Source organism: Hylaeus volcanicus, chromosome 4 (genome assembly GCF_026283585.1).
Source record: "Hylaeus volcanicus isolate JK05 chromosome 4, UHH_iyHylVolc1.0_haploid, whole genome shotgun sequence".
Classification (NCBI taxonomy): Eukaryota; Metazoa; Arthropoda; class Insecta; order Hymenoptera; family Colletidae; genus Hylaeus; species Hylaeus volcanicus.
Genome location: NC_071979.1, coordinates 11,154,206 through 11,173,507, shown reverse-complemented (window position 1 = coordinate 11,173,507; position 19,302 = coordinate 11,154,206). Strand labels below are relative to the sequence as shown.

The following is a 19,302-nucleotide window of genomic DNA, read 5'->3' as shown; positions in this document are numbered from 1 at the left end:
TGACCGTTTCCGTTTCCATTTCCATTTCCATTTCCATTTTCATTTCCATGTCCTCTGACAAGTATCGCATCGTGTACATCCGTCATCATATTGAAGACGTTTTCCAAATGATCCGAGACCAAATTCATGTGAAACTGCAACTTTCTATCCATGTTACCTGTAGTTTGTCTCAAATTTTCAATTTCGATTGTTATGTGATTCATTACTTCGTTGCTCATCGCTTTTGTGATTTCAATTACGCTCATGCTAACTGGTTTTTTCTCGCTTGCTTCGGCGTTTATATCGTCATTTTGTAAAAAGTTATTGTCCAATTGATTTTTTAGGTCGACCAATTTATTGTCTATGTCGGACACCTTCTGATCGAGCGACAATAATTTCTGACCGAGAGTCTCGGGTGATGGATCTCTTCGAGCATGGTGAATCGCTTGATCCGTCGGCGTCGGGGATGTTTCGTCCAACGAATGCGACTGGGAATCTGTGCAAAGCAAAGAAAAGGAACAAAGGAAAGGTAACGAGTAGCAAGTGAGTAAATATACGTGTATAATTACTCGTATGGAAGTAGATATGATTATTTTCGAGAGAGAAACGTGTCGTGTGTTGTATGTACATACCGCCTCCAATTTCACTGTCATTTTGATCGTTGGATGGTGGTCTCGTTGAATAAACGGCACGATCGGTTGACAAAAACATTGGCTGAGAATTAAAAAGCTTCAGATCCAGCGTTCGAAGTTTGGTAATTACTGCATCGGTCTTGTCGATATTGTCGTTTACCCGTGAATCCAAAGCTTCGACTCTTCTCATCAAATGTTCCACCGCTTTGTCCAGATTTTCGATTCGTTGCAACTTCGATTCCAGAGTGGAAACTATTACCTCGAAAACGTTGAAGAGGTACTGTTCTCTGAAAATGGTATTCCATCGTATCAAACAACGCTACAGCGAATTAATGAACCTTTCTATTCGAACGATTCCAATTATTCAAACGATTAATAATTACACACATATTTCCGAATGAATTGATAGCGATTTTATATGTAGCAGTAGCACGTCCTATTTCAACACCACCATTTTCCAATTTTCCAGAAATTTTTCCTATAAACGATATCGCTTTTAAAACGGAGCTTGATCTATGACAGCTTAAATAGATGTATCCTTTCTCCTGTTACGATGTAAGTTGTAAGCGTGCCTTGAATTTTACGCAATCGATTCGCAGCCAGGTCAGTTAGTCGTACTCGTACTTTACTACGGTCCTTTCGAATCTTATTACCCAAGCTATAAGACGCTCTTAACATTTGATACATTGTAACGTCGAAAATTATAATACACGAGGTCTAGGCGTGTTAGTACATGTACGAAACGCGTATATTATTTCAATTATTCGTGTGGAACAATGTTTGGCGGAGAATCGAAAGGATGAAAAGTAGCAACTGTCGGTGGAAAAGTGGAAGCGAAATGTTTTGTGGGATAGAACGGACGACATTTCGCGACCGGAAATACCTATAAGAATGTTTGCAAAAGAAACAACAGATTGTAAGGCGAAAGTGATAGTTGGAACGGAGCTAGTCTATACATATAGGCGGTTGCGGAGCGATGTCGCACGAAACAACATTATCTTGCAACTGCCTAAACAACCCTTTCTCCTACATTTTATTTACTGGTTTTACGCGTCGTCATCGACGAATCTTCCAAACGCGTACCATTTACGATATACATAATCGTTTCTTTGTTCGTTCCATCGTTCCTTCCTTCCTTCCTTCCTTCCTTCCTTCCTTCCTTCCTTCCTTCCTTATTTCCTTCCTTCCTTCCTTATTTCCTTTCTTCCTTCCTTACGAGGAATCTGGTAAAGCTTGTGCAATCTTATTGTCATAACTAGAGCTCGAGGGTTTGTTACGCAACCAAACAACTAGTGCCCCATTGGCGTCATTCTATCCTTGCGATCCGATCGGTTCTCTTTCCGTTCCCTTTGTGTCCTTCTCGCGATACCGATCGTACCGATTCGAACAGTGCACCGATCGATCCACTGTCATTCTGCCCGATAAGTATACACGATTCTCAAATTTGTATCGTTACGCGAAAAATAAACAAACCATTCGAAATAATCCTAGACATTTTTATATCGTCCCACCTTTACGAGTCAGGTAGCATTTTCCAAAATACACTTTCCTGTTAATATGGACATACATATATCGTATATTCGCTACAAGAAGGAAACGATATTTTTATTTGCTTCGTATCCCTATCAATTTCGGAGAGAAAGGCTGGTACCGCTTATCGCTTGATACATATATGTACATACATGGGTGTATGTACGAACGCAACGTAAAACGTAACGTAACGTATTATGAAATTCTGTCAAAAAGTCCGAGAGATCTAAAATAGCCTACATGTACTATAGTCGATAGTACGGTGAAAGGAAAAAGTTGCCAACCCTTTCATTTTCGTAACGTACGCGCCCGTGAGAAAGAATGAAAAAGAGAGCGGGTGGGGGGCAGGTAGCAGTGAGAGTGGGACCGAGGGTCGTACAAGTAGAGGGAGAGGGAGAGGGAGAGGGAGAGGGAGAGAAAGCAGAAACAAATTATTCTCGTAACTGGAATTTAATGAACATTAAAATGTAGCCAAGGAAAACGATATGCTTGCTTCTCGTATTTTCCGATTTACCGAAAAATTACAGGGCAAATACTATGCTCACGATAAACGATACGTAGCAAACAAACGTACAAATCGTAACGAACTGACCGACAATCAGGGACAACACATTTTCGTTACCGACCAATCGCGCGATTTTTCAAGTGTACAGCTGTACGCGTAAGAAAAACAATTCCCATTTCGGATCAACTATGCGGATATGTTTATTTTAAGTAACGTTTCACCAACGGACAATTACAACATAACCATCTACTCGTGTATCGAACAGTAGAACGGAAGAATTTTGTCGACGACTTGAATACGCTCGTGAAAAAATGATGAACCGAGTAGCGTTTTTATTACGCTGTTAGAAACACAGAGATGGTAGTTTTAACAAATTTGCCGATCTATGCGACCCGCGCCATCCGAACACGTGCCATGTTGCGGCGGTCTAGGCGGATTCAGTCGGTCTATATGTAGAACAACGATCAGAACGATCCTTCCAGCTTGTTTATTAACATAACGTCACAGTCAAATTTAATGCGTAGATATACCTTGTTGGAATGACGAAAGAGAACGAATGGTACCTAGACCGTTAATCAAATTTGTAGGGATTGGTTACGTAAACGATAATAGAATTCTTGTTGTTTGTCTATTGTCGCACGGTAAACGGTGGCTGCAGACCGGGCTCCGCACCGATTTTAAAGCAAACTTTTCACCTTGTTTTGTACAGTTACATAAGCGGTGGACTAACGCAAGTCGACGGTACAACGCGAGACAAACGCGACGCGACGCGACGCGACAGCAGGATTTATAGTGGTATATCGTTGGTGTACACTGCTACACACCGCACGAATCGAGAGGATGAAAAGAGAAAGCGAGAAAAAGTCGAGTACAAACCTGTTGGATACAATAGCGGAAATTTTTGCTTCGATTTCTTACGATTAAAATATGCGATGACAGGTGGAACAGCACGGCGTAGCGGCGCGAACCGAGACGGATCAGCGCGGCATTTCGATCCATTTTAATCTATGTATACATATGTAGACCGATGAGATACATCTATTCGAGCTTTTCCAACCAAACAACAAACTTGTCATCGTCCGGATCATCGGAGCATTCATCTCGTTCGAGTACACGAGTACGATTGATCGCGTTGTGCGTTAAAATAGACATTCCAAAGATAATGGATCAGCTGATACCAACTTACCTGTTTCGCTGAGGATTACGAATAGGTGTCGTCGGAATCATGTTTCCACTCGTGTTGTTTCCATTGTTACTGACATTGCGAATATTCCGCTCGTCGGCAGAGGTCCTCGGCAGTCTAGGACTTCCAGCAAACACGAAACCCAACAGGCACGTGGTAATAATTATAGCCTCTTTCATACTCGAATCAAATCAAATAGAAAGAAAGGAGGTACGACAGATGAAAGGACGAATCGAAAGGGAATCTACTAAGAACGGCGATCGCGACGGTGACGAACAAAATGACGATAAAAACGAGACACGGAAGGAAGACATTCAATTTGAAATACGCGTACCGACACTCCCGAATAATACTTTGCGTTCGATTAGCTGGCCACGTACAAAAAGTTCCTCTTCTCTTCGACCGAAACATCCATATACCGTTAATGTATGCAAAAAAGCAAAAACGGAAAACACACCAAACGAAGGTGTGTAAATCAACGGATACGATTGTCTCTTCACTGGGATTTTCAAATATTCCCAGAACACTAATCACTCGCGATCAAACCTAATCGCAACGATCGCAAAGATAACTGAAATGCTTTTCGTTTGATAACTATTACATTTCGACACTATTACAATTTCATTTTGTAAAACGTATTATAAGCTCGATAGAATTCGATGATACGTATGTAACGTGGCTATGGTATTTTGTGGTTTCGTGTTAGAGCAATATCATCGGTTCTCGTTGGACGTTTTACGCTTCTCGGTGTCCGTTTCTCTTGTTAATCTCACTCGTTGATCTCGAAACTTTTAATCTCCACGAAGAAGAAAGCAGGAGCCGTTGGTACATGCCGTAGGGTTTTCCATTGTCGTCGTTGATCGATACAGCGTACAGGTGCGCACGAAAGAGCAAAGAGGAGAAAACGACGAGGCAAAGCCAAAGAAATAGATCGGTAAAGAGGGGAAGGGCTGGTGGGTGCGTAACGTTGTTTCTCGAAAGACTTTGCTGGATAAACGAAAACCACGAAATTACGTAAACGATCGCGCACACGCTACCGTTAACCAGACGAAATAAAAACGATTATTTATCCGTTCGTTGACGCACAGCCTCGTGAAACGTCCTCGGGGCTGACTTCGACCGGAGTTTGCCCGCTGGTCTTTGCGTTATGTTGGTTACGTCTATATCGGTGCGGATCGGAGAACCGCGCGAGGCTCGTGCCATACACGGTTCTATCACCCCTACTTGCTTTTGCGTTCCTCGTTTGCCCGCTCGTCCCTCTCCTCCCTATCCTAACAAAATGCACACCGGTAGACGTTGACGGCCGGCCGCCGCATGCACCGTCGCGTATCTTTGCTTCGTGGTGAACGACGGGACCACCGACACCATAAAACACCGACAACTATACAATCTCCGTTCAACTGTAAGAGTTACTTTCACGTACATACGTGTCCACGCTGAAGGACCTATACCTCTCCCCACTGATCTCCCACCGACCATTCTGGTCTCTTTCCGTCCTTTCCCCGTGTAAAGCCGTGATCCGATCTCCTGAAACGATTCGATCCGTTTGAATTCGTTCCATTTCGTTTCGTTCCGTTCTGTTCCGTTCTGTTCCGTTCCTCTCTGGACCCTCGTTTCCTTCTCTACTCATCCGTTCCGTTCCATTCCATTCATCTTGTCCGATCTTTGCTTATTCTTCGGTACCTTCCTTTTTCTGATCAACGTTCCATTGCCGTTTGCAGCTCACCGAAAACAACCCGAGACAGCCCGAAATCGAAAACGTTTATCATCCTACCGCTCCGCCCTGCACAAATATCGTTCGGTAAGCTGTAACGAGATTATTTTCAAAATTTTCAGAAATTTCATCGTTTGACATTCCGAGAAATGATGGAGTTAAGCTCTACTTGTTTCTCGTTAGAAGCGATCGAGCTAATAGTCGTATAGTCATCGCGCAGCTCAACAGAAAATGTTCGGATCGTATCGCGTCCAAGCTACAATAAACCAAATGCAGTTGAATGTTTCGTTCAATTTTTCTAGATAGACTCCGATAGATTTGTTGTTTGCACCTCAAGTTGACAATCTATTTTCCATACGCATCCTTTTAACAACATAATTATCCATATGGACAACGTTGTCGATTACTTTCTTGCAGATGTTGCTGCCGCTGCTGCGTAATTTTCCTGTTTTCTTTAGTGCTGAAAGCGTATTAGACGAAGACATTTAAAATCTAGTTGAAACAATGGTACGTATCGACAACTCGCGTTTATTAAACATCGATTCGATAGTCGATGACGCGTTCCTCGAGAAGCGAACATGTAGCTGCTTATGCTTAGCTTGTATTTACCGTGAAATGTGCATTCCGTGATTATTAGGCCGCGTCGACGCCAACTATGCATTGAAATTCCAAAGACGACCTCGGGAACGAAGAAACGTGAAACTGAAAAAATGAAAAAATTGCATCCGAGGAAAATGAAGTTATGAGAACACGGTGATCGAGAAGTTAAGTGAGAGAAGGGCAAGTAGATGAGGGAGATGCGAATGAAAAAGAATGGCAAGGCGAATGAGAACAATTAAACCTACTCGAGAAATAAAAAGACGGAAGACGATGAAAGTAAGGGGAAAAGAATGGATCGAAAGATAAACGATTGTCGGTTGGATTGTTTGCCACCATGTTCGAATGTTTCGAAAGGTGATTGAACGGGCAAGTGGGGCGTAATGAGAGTAACAGCGAACAGAGAGCGAACGAGGCTCGTTGCTCGTAGTCGTGGTCGTGGTCGGACCAGTTGATACGTTGATCGACCGGTCAACCGGCTGGTTACCTGTTCGTTCGTTGGTTATGTTGTTCTATCTATCGTAATACTCTTTCGTTGATTGAAAAAGGATAAAACACAGAGACCAGATCGCGAACTCCGACTTTCGGTGAATGCTATTAATATCGCCTTGAGGTAAACACGCTTGATCGGTCTTGCAGCCTTCGAAGAAGCCTTGTGTACGTACAGATAAACAGACATGCACACGCACGCACGCACGCACGCACGCACGCACGCACGCACGCACGCACTCATATACTGAAACAAATATTTTACGCTTTCCACTCGAGAAACAAGAATTGCAAAGTTTCATTTTATTCGCGAAATAAACAACGAATCGCTCAACGACCGAGTGCTCGAATTAGGATAGAATTATGTGTAGCTGATAAATCAAGTTTCGTTACCTCCGCGATTACTTTGTTAATATTTTAATCCTTGTCGTAGAGTTTTTTTGTTTTATTTGAAAAGATAGTGCAACGCATCTATATAGACGGCTACACATTGAAACAAGCTTCGTATTTCATTTATTTAATCGTATTAACCACTTTTGGGCAGATAACATGGTTTGATCGTAATTTTCTATGCTCGAAGAATTTCAAATATACAAAATAACGACGATTCGTTCTCCAACTAAATAAAAAATAAAAAATATAGATACATAATGTAATAAATACAATTCATACACCGATACTCCTTTCCTCAATAATATGGTCTCCGAGGATTATTCTGAAAGAAACGAAAATCTCTCAGTGTTACGGATAAACGGTAAACAAAGAAAGGATGCGTGTGTCTCGATTCGTCGTACCAAAGGATTAGGCCTAAATCTGTAGGCGAGCATCATTCTTTTCCTATAGGCATCGAATTCGTCATCGTCTCTGGATACACCGTCTGGTCTTTCGGAACCCAAGCCAGCGCTATCGAATCGGTTGGTCGCCCTGAAACGAAACAGATTATTATTATTATTATTATTCGCAACCTAAGAATAATTTCAGATATCACTTACTTGTTGATAGGGTCGATGCGACCGTTGCCTTCGCTACCTAAACCTTGACCTTCGCTCCAACCAAGCTTCTGCAACATCTGAAATCCTAAGAAATCGAAAATTCGTTATCGATTCGAATAAAGGTGGTTGTTGTAAAAGGAGTTCCGCCAGTGAGAAATTCTTTTTACACACCAATGTTATCTTCTTTAAGCTTGTATTCCTTGTAATCGCTAAGGTCGGGTTCCTTTCCCTGTTTCACCGCATTGTACTGTTCCATGAATTTTTTAAGCTCGTCCGGTGGTAAAAAGTCGCCGATGTGATGTTTCCCTTCTGCCTGAGCGGTTAACTCTTCCGCCCACATTTGAGTGGCCTCCATCTCGGCGGACCTAAGCTTGTGTTCCCAAGTGCCACCTTCCGTTTCTTCGTCGCTATCGTATTCGTATTTATGCTTGCCCTGCGCCTCCAAGCGTTTCAATTCCTCCCTTTTTCTCAATAAATTTTGATACAGAAGGTTTATCTGAGTAAGAAGCGATCGGTCAATGTACATGTTCAAGTTGCGATCAGAGACGCGACACAAACGAATCCAAAATTACCACGATTACGATAATATCTCACCTTGTAATGATCCTCGGCTTTTTTCCATTGTTCTTCGGTAAGATCCAACGTACCGAATGTTTGTCGAGCGTATTGTAACAACGCAGGATCGTTTCTAGAAATTTTCGTCAACATTGGATTCTTCGCTTTCGGATGTTGCACCTTCGCCGATGGAATTATAACGGCTGGCTGTCCAATTTGTCCGGGAATTGCGATACCTGGCTGCGAGAGACCGGTATTTTGTTGTTTGCGTGTGGGTAAGCTATTCGTTTCCGCTACGGACACTTTATTATCCGGATCGCCCCAACGACTACGTCTTTTTCGTTTACGTTCTTCTTTGTTTTCCTCCTTGGTCCTATCCGTACAATTCTCATCGTCCAACTCTCTTTCGCGTTTTCTTTCTGTTTCCATAGGTAAATGCGGCCCAATCGGCCGACAGTTTGATAATCGAGTAACAACAATTTTATATTTTCAGTTTTCGAGTAACGCAACCAACCGATCGCGCTTACCTTGCGAACAAATGTGTCTGTTCGTTTGACTTTGATCGGCGGTATCGTCGTTGTCGCTGAGAGCTTCCTCCGGACAATACGGTTCGGCACCGCTATCTTTAAATTCACCGGCAGACTTTTCAGCACGGAACTTTGCCACCAATCCCCTGTACTGCAGATACGCTGCACTTTGCTTTTGGTGCAGAAACCTTGATTAAAACAATACTTAAGACTCTGACGAGTAACATATTCTCCTATATTAGCTTCCTTTGTTAAACGAGAAAAGAATCGATGATAATACAGAGAGAAAATGGTGTAGAAGGAAAAAAAAATGTCAAGTCCTCGAAGCGACAGCACGACAAGTATCGTAACTTTCGGTAATCGAGTTTTCATTGAAAAATATCGCAACGTTGCTACGAATAATTGTCGCGTGGTTGGTGTTTTAATCGCGTAAAAGAGGTAAAAAGCGATCGATAGAGAACGAATGATGTGTATGTAATGGGTAGGTAAAATGTAACGCTACGCTACGCGACGTGTCGAGACACGAGACAGGGACCAGTGAGGACAGTAGTTACCATAATTTAGGATCTTGGGCATTCTTCTCTCGCGCTTCCTGTTCGATTTCATCCCCGCAGTCAGCGACGATGCGTGCCAGCTGCTCAGCCTCTACGGGACACACTTAGAAGCCTTTGTCAGACATGCGTAACAACGCTAAAACTTTTATTTGTGTTTCTGTAGCGTACAACCTACTACGCGTATGTCTACACGGATGCTCGACAGATATGTTTTTACATATCTCACCTTCTTCCACGTGTCTTCTATTCGACGTATCGCGCGCGTGCTTGTGCCTTCCCGATCGATCCAACGAATTTCACGATCATTTTGACAAGAAATGAATAATTTCGATTAAAAATCACCGATACGCGCCGGCGATACGTCGAAACGAAGACACGAATGGTTGAAAATAATAGACATATCGTACCTAGCTGTTCGGTAGCCTGTTGACCGGTCAATGGCCTCACCGGTGGTGGCACTTGAATGTTATGCGGTCCCACGGGTGGTACCTGACTCACTTGATTTGGAATCGGATAACTGGTTGATAATAAAGAAGGAGGAGGAGGAGGGGGAGGAGGTGCTGGTGGACCGGCGTTTTGAATAAGAGGAGGTGGTGGCACATTCGGTGGTGGAATATTCAAATTTGGCGGTGGAAGAACTGAATTTATACTTGACGGAACCCCGTGAACGGTAGGGGGTGGTGCGGACATCAATACAGGTGGTATCACATTCGGTGGAGGAACATTCGATGCATTCGTTGGTACGGTTACGACGATTGTTTGTGAGGCCGCAGAAATCGACATCATATTTGGTGGCATTTGAGTCATCGTTGCTAACAAATTAGGAGGTGGAATATTTGGAGCAAGCAAACTCGCGGCCGAAGCTCCGCCGCATTGTGGTCGTCTCGACGAAATTACACGTTGTTGTTGTTGTTGTTGTGGTTGTTGTTGATGTTGTTGTTGCTGCTGCTGCTGCTGCTGTTGCTGCTGCTGCGCATTTCCTGACGTGACCGACGTTGACGATAGAGATGCGGATGCAGATGCCGACAAGGAAAATGACGCGGCTGGCGAAGACGATGACGGAGCTTGTAGCGTTGACGTTAACGAGGAGCTCAAAGGGGAGGCTGAACGGGACAAAGAGGTGGCAGGTAGAGAAGAGGAGCACGAGGACGACGAGAGCGATGAACAAGATGTAGACGGTGTTGAAGGAGGTGGAGGTGGTGGTGGTAAATTTTGCAGATTTGGTGGTATCGTCCGAGAAATATGCATGTTCGGTGGAGGTACGTTAGTATTCGGAGGTATAGACTGTATGGAAGGTGGTGCTGGTGGTGGAGGAGGAGGAGGAGGAGGAGGTGGTGGTGGATGTAACGCGTGCGGTGGTGATATTTGCATTCTTGGATCGGCATGGTGGTGGTCGTCGGATCCTATCCCGGGATATGAGTTGGCCAAATTTTTTGGAGGGGGCATTCTCGATAAATGCGGAGGAGGAACATTGGTTATAATGCTCCTTATATTAGGCGGAGGTACGTTTGTGAGATGCATTATAGGCTGAGATGCATGGGAAGGAACGAGTGGTGAATTTCCATTTCGAGGAAAATATTGTTGCTGACTGTGTTGCACGCGTTGTCCATTAGAAGGTAATTGATTAAAGGAACGTCGAGCTTCCGGACTTTGTGATGCTGGCCGTCTAGTAGGAGACGGGCTCGATGGAGGACTATGCCTCTTGTGCACGGAACTCTTTTCCCAACGAGAATCCCCTCTTCTACGATCCCTTTTACTCTCCCAATCTCTGCTTTTATCATTGTGTCTCTTTCGTTCTTTGTTCTGCAAACTCTCTTTATATTTTTCTTCCCTGGTCTCTTCCGATTTCAAAGAAAATATTGCCTCTGTTTTTCCTGTTCCTTTTGTGTTGGCCATTTTTTTAAATTGATCCAAAAAACTGCCATCGTTGGCAAACAGATTAATCGTTTGCGATGCTGTTGCTGCTGGTTTCTCTTCTTGTTTTCTGTAAATAAAGGTGTTTCTTTTGTCAAATTAACGAGTCCATACGTAAAACTATAAACGATCGATATTAAAACTTGTAGCCAACATATCATTAACTAGACACTTATGTTGCAGTTTCGTTGTTCTAGGCACGAGTACGATTATATTTGTCAATTTTGGCAAACAACCAATTGATTAACGCCAACTATAAAACTTTGAGGAAAACGGGATCCTTTTCTCACGTGTACGATATATCCTGACATTTTCGCGTAATAACGAGCAATGCCAACAACGATGTGAAAAGCAAGTTACCGATTACTCACTTGGTAGAATTAGCTTTATTCGCTGTCGAATTTGGAACTAGCGCATTTGACTTTTTTAAATTTTCAACAGCTTCTTTTGCTTTTTGCTCTTGCATCTTCGCTTGTATCTCGAGCTTCTTTTGCTGAATTATTTTTTCTTGCTTCGACATTTGCGCGAAACGTTCATTTCGTGATGTTTTCGAAACGAATGGATCGGAACCTTTCACACCACGATGCGCCATGTTTGTTGTGTCGCAGTCGTAGGGTCGCAGACAGGCCAGACGGCAAAGCAGACAACCACAGGCAATCGCAGACGACTACTCTCGACTACAAGATTGGTACTTGGAACTTTCGATTCGATCACTTTCAATGAAAATCGAGTAATTCGAGCTCGAGAAATGATTACACCAACTCTACACTGTTGCGTATCGCTACTTTTGACAGAGATAAGTTAATTCCCATGTCACTCCTAGATGGCAACGGAGACCCGTTTGCCCGTTGTTATGGAATGTGAATGAGCCTTTGCGTTTGGCAATTCTGTTTCAAGTTAGTTTAGCGCCAATTACGATTTTCTTGAATTTACGGTATTTCGTTTTTTTTTATTGTATTTTATTTCAAACAATTTGTTAATACTCACTCGCATAGCGACCGTTAACTAGTATAGACGTCTATTGTAAAAGTTTGTATTTAAAGTAAAGAAATTCAACGTTTCTGTTAAATTAGTTATATTTAAACGGTTATAATAACATTAACAACGGTTAAAATTACATTTCTTAATTTATCTTAAATTAACTTATTCCTGGCTAAGTCGCACGCAGGTTTAATCATTTTGTCACGTGCGCCGTGAACGCCAGAAAAACCCCAAGTCCTTAAAAATAAAACCGCACGGACTCGCAACAACACCTTGCAACCAGAGATGGGCAAAACCCTAGACTTCGAATAAATCTCAAGTTTGCCGATTTGTTTGTCTCGTTTCTTTCTCTGGGAAATGTTCGAAAGAGGAAAAGAGACAAACATATCGGCAGACTTCAGATTTATTCGAATCCTAGGGTTTTGCCCATCACTGCTTGCAACATACAAACAAGACCAACCAAAAGCAACACGTAAGCATATCAGCATTGGTAATTCTTGTTACGATAACAGCGAACCCTGGCGACAAAATTCACCAACCATTTTTTATCTGCATACCTAACCCACGTTCTAACTACAAATTCACTACTACATACTGTATAACGCTATCTCTGTGTCACCGTTCCATTTTCCACCTGATATAGAATATAATTCGGTATGGTTCAGTAACAAACACGGGGTTCAAGCGTACAAAATTTTTAGCGCCACGTGGGAAAAATTCACGCAACTAGAAGCAATTTCTCCGATTTACTTTCTTTTAAATAATTTAAAAAAGCAACTTAAAAAAACCCGCTCTGTATATATATATTACAAAATATATATATATATATTTTTTAGTTGGGTGAATTTTTCCCACGCGGCACTACAAACTTTGTACCAACTTTTAATATGTGAGCTTGGTGCAACAAATGGAGCAACAAATGGTGATAGGTTGATAGGAGATAGTAGTGTCGTATATTAGTATCCATGCCCATCCCGATGCCAGCGACACAATGCGACGATACAATTTGCTAGCAGCTCATAATACTGCATGTAATGAATTTTTCATCAAATATCAAGATTGTCAATACAAGGTAGTTTGTTAATAATATGTTACACATGCTCGCTTCATTAGTCAAGAATAAATATAATGTACAAACTGATTTATGATGTAGCATCCATTTCGTAAATTTCTTGGTTACTGCAACAACATTGAGAAACAAATGATTTCCTGCGTAAAAGAACAAGTAAGTTTTATACTGCAAATGTTGTTCAGCCAACGCAAACGTACATAAACGTACATAATATTTGATTACAGCGAGAAATTAATAGAAACAAAAATAGCCAGGCCGCTAAGGAAAGACAAAGTAGGTTACGTCTTATTCGAGAGGAGGAAGAAAAGAGTAAACGAATAACATAGATTGATTCTATGTGTTTCTCTCGAATAATTTAGTTTAAAATGTAAATGATAGAAATCGATATCAAATAAAAAATATTCGAAACAATTTCAATGGTTTAACGGTCAACGATGAACATCGATTCGTATAACGAACCAATTTCAAAAAGAATAAAATCATCCGATGATGCGTACAAAATTTCGTCTAATGTACATAAACGGTCGCAAACTACGAATAATGTCAAAGAAGAAAATAATGCAGCAATGAATTTTGAATATCAAGAAAGTTCCGAAATAACGGACAACAAAGACAAAGAAATGTTGCTAGCGAATAATGACCAAGATGATCATTTATTTCCATTTCCTCCAGATGATAACATTTCGGACATGTTGGAAGGAGTGAAATACGATGGATTGTTTCCAACGATTACGGATCGATACTTTACTGCTTATTACAAATTAAATGTACAAAATACCGCCGATGATATTTGCATTTTAATGCATAGTAATCGTATTTGTATGCTCGCTTTAGCTCCGAGTCACGTAGTTTTACAAAGCGATACGCAAATAATGAAAGTTGACTTCAAGGTTAGCAATAAACTAGACAGAGTTCTGAACAAAGTCTCAGGCAAGAGTAAACATGGTGCGCAACCATTGCAAGCTAACTCTAATATCTGTATAATTACCTGTTCCAACGGAAAAACATATACTATTAAATGTTGTATAATTGGCAAATTGATAGAAGCGAACGAAGCGTTGTTACAAAATCCGAAACTTCTATTGCAACCTCCGCATAGAGGTGGTTATTTAGCTATAGTGCTCCCAAATATAAAACATTTAGATAAAATGAAAGCATCTTTGCTTACTCAAAAACAATACGACTTGGAGATGTTGGAGCGTCAGGGTACCGCGAATAAGACAAATTATCGTAATAATGAAGTCACGGTATCCGTGGCAAGTTAATTTAGCATATAAAAATGTTAACGATTGTTGTTGTTTACATGACTTTTTCCAACTGTATACCGTTCGAGGTAAAAATAAATACATAAACAATAAGAAATGGCTTGTTTTGTACTCTTTCTGTTATAATTGATATTATGTACTACTATCTTGAATCGGTGTTATTATCACCATCATAGTATAGCATAATCTTTGGTGTGATCTTAAATTTGTAAAATTATTCTTCTGTCGGATATAAGTGTGTTTCGATATATATTATTTGTTCCAATGTTTAAATTGTATTATTCACAATTTTGAAAACAATATATAATATATTGTATAAATTAAAACGAAAAATGAAAGTTCTTATATGGCACACGGGTATCTAACGATTGAAACTAGATCCTGTAATGAGCTGGAACTAGCCAGCTTGTCGCATAATTTTCTTCTCTTTAACGTACTCACAGTTCTGCACGTACAATAAAAACTATCCAATTGTAACTAAATTGATCAAAGTATTACATGGAGAAGCGACGAAACTAACGTTCGACTTATTCAGCGGAAACAGATTCGATTTTCAGATTCTGTTCTATATCGTCGTCATTTTTACGTAAAGAATCTTTTGCTAGATTTCCCAACACGATTCCAGCAAATAAAATCATTCCAACCCTATGATTAGAGATGAATCTTTCAGCACAGTCTGCAGGATTGTCAATGTTCAAACTGTAGATCTAAAAATATATTTATATTAAATTTTATTATAACTGTAATATAAGTTATGTATATTTCTATTTGTTGTCTACAAAAGAAAAATGAATAAAGACAAATGTATTCTATTTTAACGAATACGAATAAATAAATACTAATCCAACTAGAGAGATTTCTTCGAGAAAATTGGACAATTATAACGTGGTTCGATATTATACCTGATTACCAAGATGAGAACCTACTAATCCAACTGCAGTGTAATACGGCCAAGTTTGTGCAGTTAATATACCTGATGTAAGTAAACCAGTAATCATGGTTGAACTAAATCCGGACAAATACATTTTTGTTCTGTCTCCAAATTTCAAAGCTGTCGATTTTATACCTATTATAATATCATCCATTTTGTCCTACGATGTAAAAATAAATGATAAGGAAGCGTCAAATGAAAAGTAAAAGTTTTCTGTACCTGATGGGCGTATATAGTATCGTAGAATAGCGTCCAACAAATTCCACTGACGTAAAGAGGTAGACATACGGACCAGTCACACGATCCTTGGACAGCGGACCAACCCAGAAGTGCACCCCAATTAAAAGTCATTCCTAGTATCAATTGTGGCCAATATGTTATTCTTTTCATAACGGGATAAAGTATCACTAAAACTGTAATAAGAAAAAGTTTGATGATGTAACAATATTTTTATGATTATTTTAACAGCATTTCCAAATTTTGTATGTTTTGGGGATATCTTAAAAACATTCAACAATTACTGATAAATACTGTTTTTTCTTATCACCGTCTAGAAACATACCTATCGAGCTTGCACCCAATATAATACTGTAAAGATTTAATTGTAACAATACAAGTAGTCCCAATGTTAGCTGGCTTCCAAGGAAAACAAGCGATTGAAGAGGTGAGATTTCTCCTGTAACCAACGGTCTATCTTTTGTTCTGGCTACCTGTGATTAATAAGTTTTCATAATACCTAATCGTGAATTATTCTACGTGTTGTCGTTACCATTCCATCGATATCTTGATCCCACATATCATTTATAATGCATCCTGCTCCACGCATGACCAATGCGCCGATTCCAAAAAGAGTCAAAAGTTGAAAATCTGGAAATGCGCCCGGTGGCGCTGCCATGGCTATACTCCAAGCACAGGGCCAAAACAATAACCACGATCCTGTGTATATTGATTATAAATGAAGTTATTCCCTTAATAAATGTTACTACGACGATGCCTTTATAACTTTGGAGTTTGTATTTATAAAAACATTGTATCGACACACATTTATCAATTAAATATATTACTCGTTAATAGAGTTACCTTACGGTTAATTATCTCACCTATCGGTTTATCCATTCTTAATAGTTTCAGGTACGGTCGCACTTTAGGTGAGGAATTTCCAACCATCTTTGCAAGGAATGTCGGTTTTTGCGTTGGCTGTACGTTTGTTATTTCATCCTTTGTCTTTGATAATACCTCGATGGACTTTCTACTTTCATGTTTGTTATACGTAAAGGATGAAGTGTGAATCATGACGTGAGAGTACAATTGGTTAATAACGCAATGTCTTTGACTAGAATGCACATAGGTCGTCAACAATTTTCTGAATTCTATTAATCGCTGATATCTTTGCATTATTATCATCATTGTTTCATATTTTATCTATTTACTATAAATAATGATTAGAAATTCGGGATAACCTCAACTATGTACAATTCGATGAATTTGATCGTAAATAAAAGTTTCCGCGTACGATTCTGTACACTAAAGGCAACGAGTTACAAGTTGCGATTCGTAAGTCATTGTAATGAAAAATTTATCGAAATTTCTTGGCATTCTGTAATGAAACCGGTAAGCCTTACTGAGAGGTTAAGCGCACTGAGAGGTTATGCTTTTTCGAATGTAACTGTTGCATAATAATAAATAGTAATAAAATATGCGCAGTGATTAATTGGGATTTGATATAGAAACATATGAATGAATTGTTATTTAAAATATTCGTGTGCCTACTAATAAATACGTTTCATTAACTGAGACATAAGTGATAAGCAGCTGATAAGGCAGAGGAAAATAAAATTGATAAAAATTATTCTTTATTCTCCATAAATACATAATTTGTACGATTCTGTGCTTTGCAACACCAGATTCTATTGGTTAAAATGTCAAATTTATCGTTTTTCTGAGCAGTTATGTAATGTCGGAATAATTATCACCGCTTTGATTATAGTGGTGCCATCTTGGAGAAACGGTGGGAACTATTTTCAGTAGAAACTTGGGCGATTCCCCAGCGATGGGGCCATCGTGACGGTTAGAGGGTTCTGATCGAAAGTTTCAGTGAGAATTGCGGAAAAAGTAGGAAACTCCCGGACAAGGACAGAAAGGGCGATACAAGAATTGCAGGAGAGACAATGCAGGATAGGACGATTAGGCTAGCATGAGTTTTTTCAAAGATATTGAAGCAAAGAAGCGTCTGTCCTTGTCCCGGAGTTTCCTACTTTTTCCGCGACTGTCGCTCAAGTCAATTCGGAATTCTTGGTTTTGACTCGTGCGCACGATAGTGATATTTTATGATAAATATATTCGCAGCTCGACTGCGACTTTTGACGATGTCTGTAATAAAAAAACCCGAGGTATTGTTTGTTTTGGGAGGTCCAGGTGCTGGTAAAGGTACTTTGTGTTGGTATATTATAAAAGAATATGGTTATGTACATTTGTCGGCTGGTGACTTGTTAAGAGAAGAACGTGCAAAACCGGGTTCTGAATACGGAGAACTGATCGAAAATCACATTAAAAATGGGACGATTGTGCCCGTAGCTATCACTTGTAGCCTTTTGGATCGCGCAATGCAAACGTCCGATAATCCGAATAAAAGATTTTTGATCGACGGTTTCCCACGAAATCAAGATAATGTTGATGGATGGAACGAGGTACATGTATAATATAATAATAAACCTGCTATCTATATCGAGTGTCGAAGAAAATGAAAAAATCTTACAATTAGCATATTACATTCGATATTAAATGTTCCTAATGTGTATACGCTAATAAATTTGTTTGTCGATAGGCAATGTCTGACAAATGTTTGGTGAAAGGAGTATTATTTTGCGAATGTAGCAAAGAAGTGTGCACGCAACGATGTTTGAAGCGTGGAGCTGACGGAAGCGGGCGAAGCGACGATAACGAAGAAGTTTTGGCAAAGCGGCACGAAACTTATATTACCAATACCATGCCTATAATCGAGCATTTCGATAAAGAAGGCTTGTTGTACAAAATAAACAGTATGCAATCACCGGATCAAGTATTTGCAGATGCTGTGAAAATTTTATCCAAAATAGGATGGTAATGCGATTAATAAAAATGTTTGCATAAACAGATTCCAATGGTCTAGAGGGGATCGAGATTTACTCTATTTGTGTCTAATTATATTTTATCGAATAATTTCCTTTCTAGCAGTATAGCAAACACTTTGTATTGCATTTAATTGCATTTATAAAAATATTAGATTGTTTTAGTCCAAAGGTATGCGGTCTTATTTTGGGTGAATGTTTCTGTGGGAAGACACAGAATTTTTTGATAGAAAATGATGCGTTTAGTTGTTCCACTATATTATACATAGTTTATATCGTAGATTCGCGAAACAGTTATTCCATGCGAGAGAGTTGTTGGGGATAGCTGGAATTTAATGCTAGTTTGAAATAAGTGTAGGAATTGTAGAAATTTAAATAAAATAAACAAAAAATAGAAATAACTTTGGTATTTGAAATATATTTTTGATGCAATAATAATTTGTTCTCGCTACTTGTGCCTTTGAAAGCCTGCATTTTAAACTATGCTTCTATAATACAGATAATACAGATAATAAGAGGACTTTGTAATTAAATGTACATTACAGTTGCCAATGTTATATAATATATTGCATATGTAAATGGAAACATTTAAATACCTTATGTAATAAAAATTTCATTTCAAAATGTTCGGAAATTCTGTTTGTGTTAATCGCAATTAAAATCCTTGTATTACTTTCCGATAATAACGTATCAAGAACTTTTTTTTGTTCGAATCTTCCGAATCTGTTGAGAGAGAGAGAGAGAGAGAGAGAGAGAGAGAGAGAGAGAGAGAGAG

General features: G+C 39.8%; 4 protein-coding genes, 2 long non-coding RNA genes and 1 pseudogene across 8 annotated transcripts in view; 4 read left to right on the top strand and 3 right to left on the bottom strand.

The window, feature by feature from the left end:
* LOC128875930 (uncharacterized) overlaps positions 1 to 5,224 on the bottom strand; it is a 9,134-nt pseudogene extending 3,910 nt beyond the window's left edge.
* Positions 1 to 8,803, top strand: part of LOC128875935 (uncharacterized) — a 14,309-nt gene extending 5,506 nt beyond the window's left edge. The window contains exons 2-3 of the long non-coding RNA XR_008456910.1: positions 324 to 522; positions 8,670 to 8,803. This is a non-coding gene — a long non-coding RNA (uncharacterized LOC128875935). The remainder of the gene's footprint in view (positions 1 to 323; positions 523 to 8,669) is intronic.
* Positions 5,281 to 7,345, top strand: LOC128875934 (uncharacterized). Its single transcript, XR_008456909.1, has 3 exons — positions 5,281 to 5,630; positions 5,961 to 6,050; positions 6,181 to 7,345. It is a non-coding gene; the product is annotated as an uncharacterized LOC128875934 (long non-coding RNA).
* Positions 7,126 to 11,950, bottom strand: LOC128875929 (uncharacterized). 2 transcript variants are annotated; one of them, XM_054121963.1, is made up of 9 exons: positions 11,543 to 11,950; positions 9,665 to 11,241; positions 9,258 to 9,360; positions 8,704 to 8,891; positions 8,216 to 8,595; positions 7,793 to 8,117; positions 7,622 to 7,706; positions 7,424 to 7,553; positions 7,126 to 7,344 (listed from the first exon to the last, which is right to left on the bottom strand). In XM_054121963.1, the coding sequence occupies exons 1-9, from the start codon at positions 11,761 to 11,763 to the stop codon at positions 7,318 to 7,320; spliced, it is 3,036 nt and encodes a 1,011-aa protein (XP_053977938.1). In that variant the 5' UTR covers positions 11,764 to 11,950; the 3' UTR covers positions 7,126 to 7,317. The 2 variants fall into 2 exon arrangements, with proteins under 2 accessions (XP_053977938.1, XP_053977939.1); XM_054121964.1 differs by having other exon boundaries at positions 9,258 to 9,348.
* Positions 11,951 to 12,176: 226 nt separating this feature from the next.
* LOC128875932 (protein Abitram) lies at positions 12,177 to 14,586 on the top strand. The gene is made up of 3 exons (XM_054121967.1): positions 12,177 to 13,224; positions 13,306 to 13,377; positions 13,449 to 14,586. The coding sequence occupies exon 3, from the start codon at positions 13,659 to 13,661 to the stop codon at positions 14,487 to 14,489; it is 831 nt and encodes a 276-aa protein (XP_053977942.1). The 5' UTR covers positions 12,177 to 13,224; positions 13,306 to 13,377; positions 13,449 to 13,658; the 3' UTR covers positions 14,490 to 14,586.
* LOC128875931 (4-hydroxybenzoate polyprenyltransferase, mitochondrial) lies at positions 14,456 to 17,307 on the bottom strand. The gene is made up of 6 exons (XM_054121966.1): positions 16,521 to 17,307; positions 16,190 to 16,356; positions 15,983 to 16,130; positions 15,640 to 15,833; positions 15,392 to 15,580; positions 14,456 to 15,196 (listed from the first exon to the last, which is right to left on the bottom strand). Exons 1-6 carry the CDS (start codon positions 16,825 to 16,827, stop codon positions 15,017 to 15,019), a joined length of 1,185 nt encoding a protein of 394 aa, XP_053977941.1. The 5' UTR covers positions 16,828 to 17,307; the 3' UTR covers positions 14,456 to 15,016.
* A 148-nt stretch (positions 17,308 to 17,455) lies between these two features.
* LOC128875933 (UMP-CMP kinase) lies at positions 17,456 to 19,155 on the top strand. Of its 2 annotated transcripts, XM_054121969.1 has the most exons (3): positions 17,456 to 17,514; positions 17,767 to 18,107; positions 18,245 to 19,155. In XM_054121969.1, the coding sequence occupies exons 2-3, from the start codon at positions 17,787 to 17,789 to the stop codon at positions 18,521 to 18,523; spliced, it is 600 nt and encodes a 199-aa protein (XP_053977944.1). In that variant the 5' UTR covers positions 17,456 to 17,514; positions 17,767 to 17,786; the 3' UTR covers positions 18,524 to 19,155. The 2 variants fall into 2 exon arrangements, with proteins under 2 accessions (XP_053977944.1, XP_053977943.1); XM_054121968.1 differs by lacking the exon at positions 17,456 to 17,514 and having other exon boundaries at positions 17,566 to 18,107.
* The last annotated feature ends 147 nt before the right edge of the window (positions 19,156 to 19,302 follow it).

Bases quoted from the DNA above. Each gene is read 5' to 3' on its own strand.
- LOC128875929 (XM_054121963.1), bottom strand. From the start codon at position 11,763: ATGGCGCATCGTGGTGTGAAAGGTTCCGATCCATTCGTTTCGAAAACA. The intron at 8,596-8,703 runs GTAAGCGCGATC...CTATGGAAACAG, and splicing joins CAGACACATTTGTTCGCAAG to AAAGAAAACGCGAAAGAGAG. The intron at 7,345-7,423 runs GTACGACGAATC...CGTTTCTTTCAG, and splicing joins GATTTAGGCCTAATCCTTTG to AATAATCCTCGGAGACCATA.
- LOC128875932 (XM_054121967.1), top strand. From the start codon at position 13,659: ATGAACATCGATTCGTATAACGAACCAATTTCAAAAAGAATAAAATCA.
- LOC128875931 (XM_054121966.1), bottom strand. From the start codon at position 16,827: ATGATGATAATAATGCAAAGATATCAGCGATTAATAGAATTCAGAAAA. The intron at 16,357-16,520 runs GTGAGATAATTA...CAATATACACAG, and splicing joins AAGAATGGATAAACCGATAG to GATCGTGGTTATTGTTTTGG. The intron at 15,834-15,982 runs GTATGTTTCTAG...TTCTTATTACAG, and splicing joins ATTGGGTGCAAGCTCGATAG to TTTTAGTGATACTTTATCCC.
- LOC128875933 (XM_054121968.1), top strand. From the start codon at position 17,748: ATGATAAATATATTCGCAGCTCGACTGCGACTTTTGACGATGTCTGTA. The intron at 18,108-18,244 runs GTACATGTATAA...GTTTGTCGATAG, and splicing joins ATGTTGATGGATGGAACGAG to GCAATGTCTGACAAATGTTT.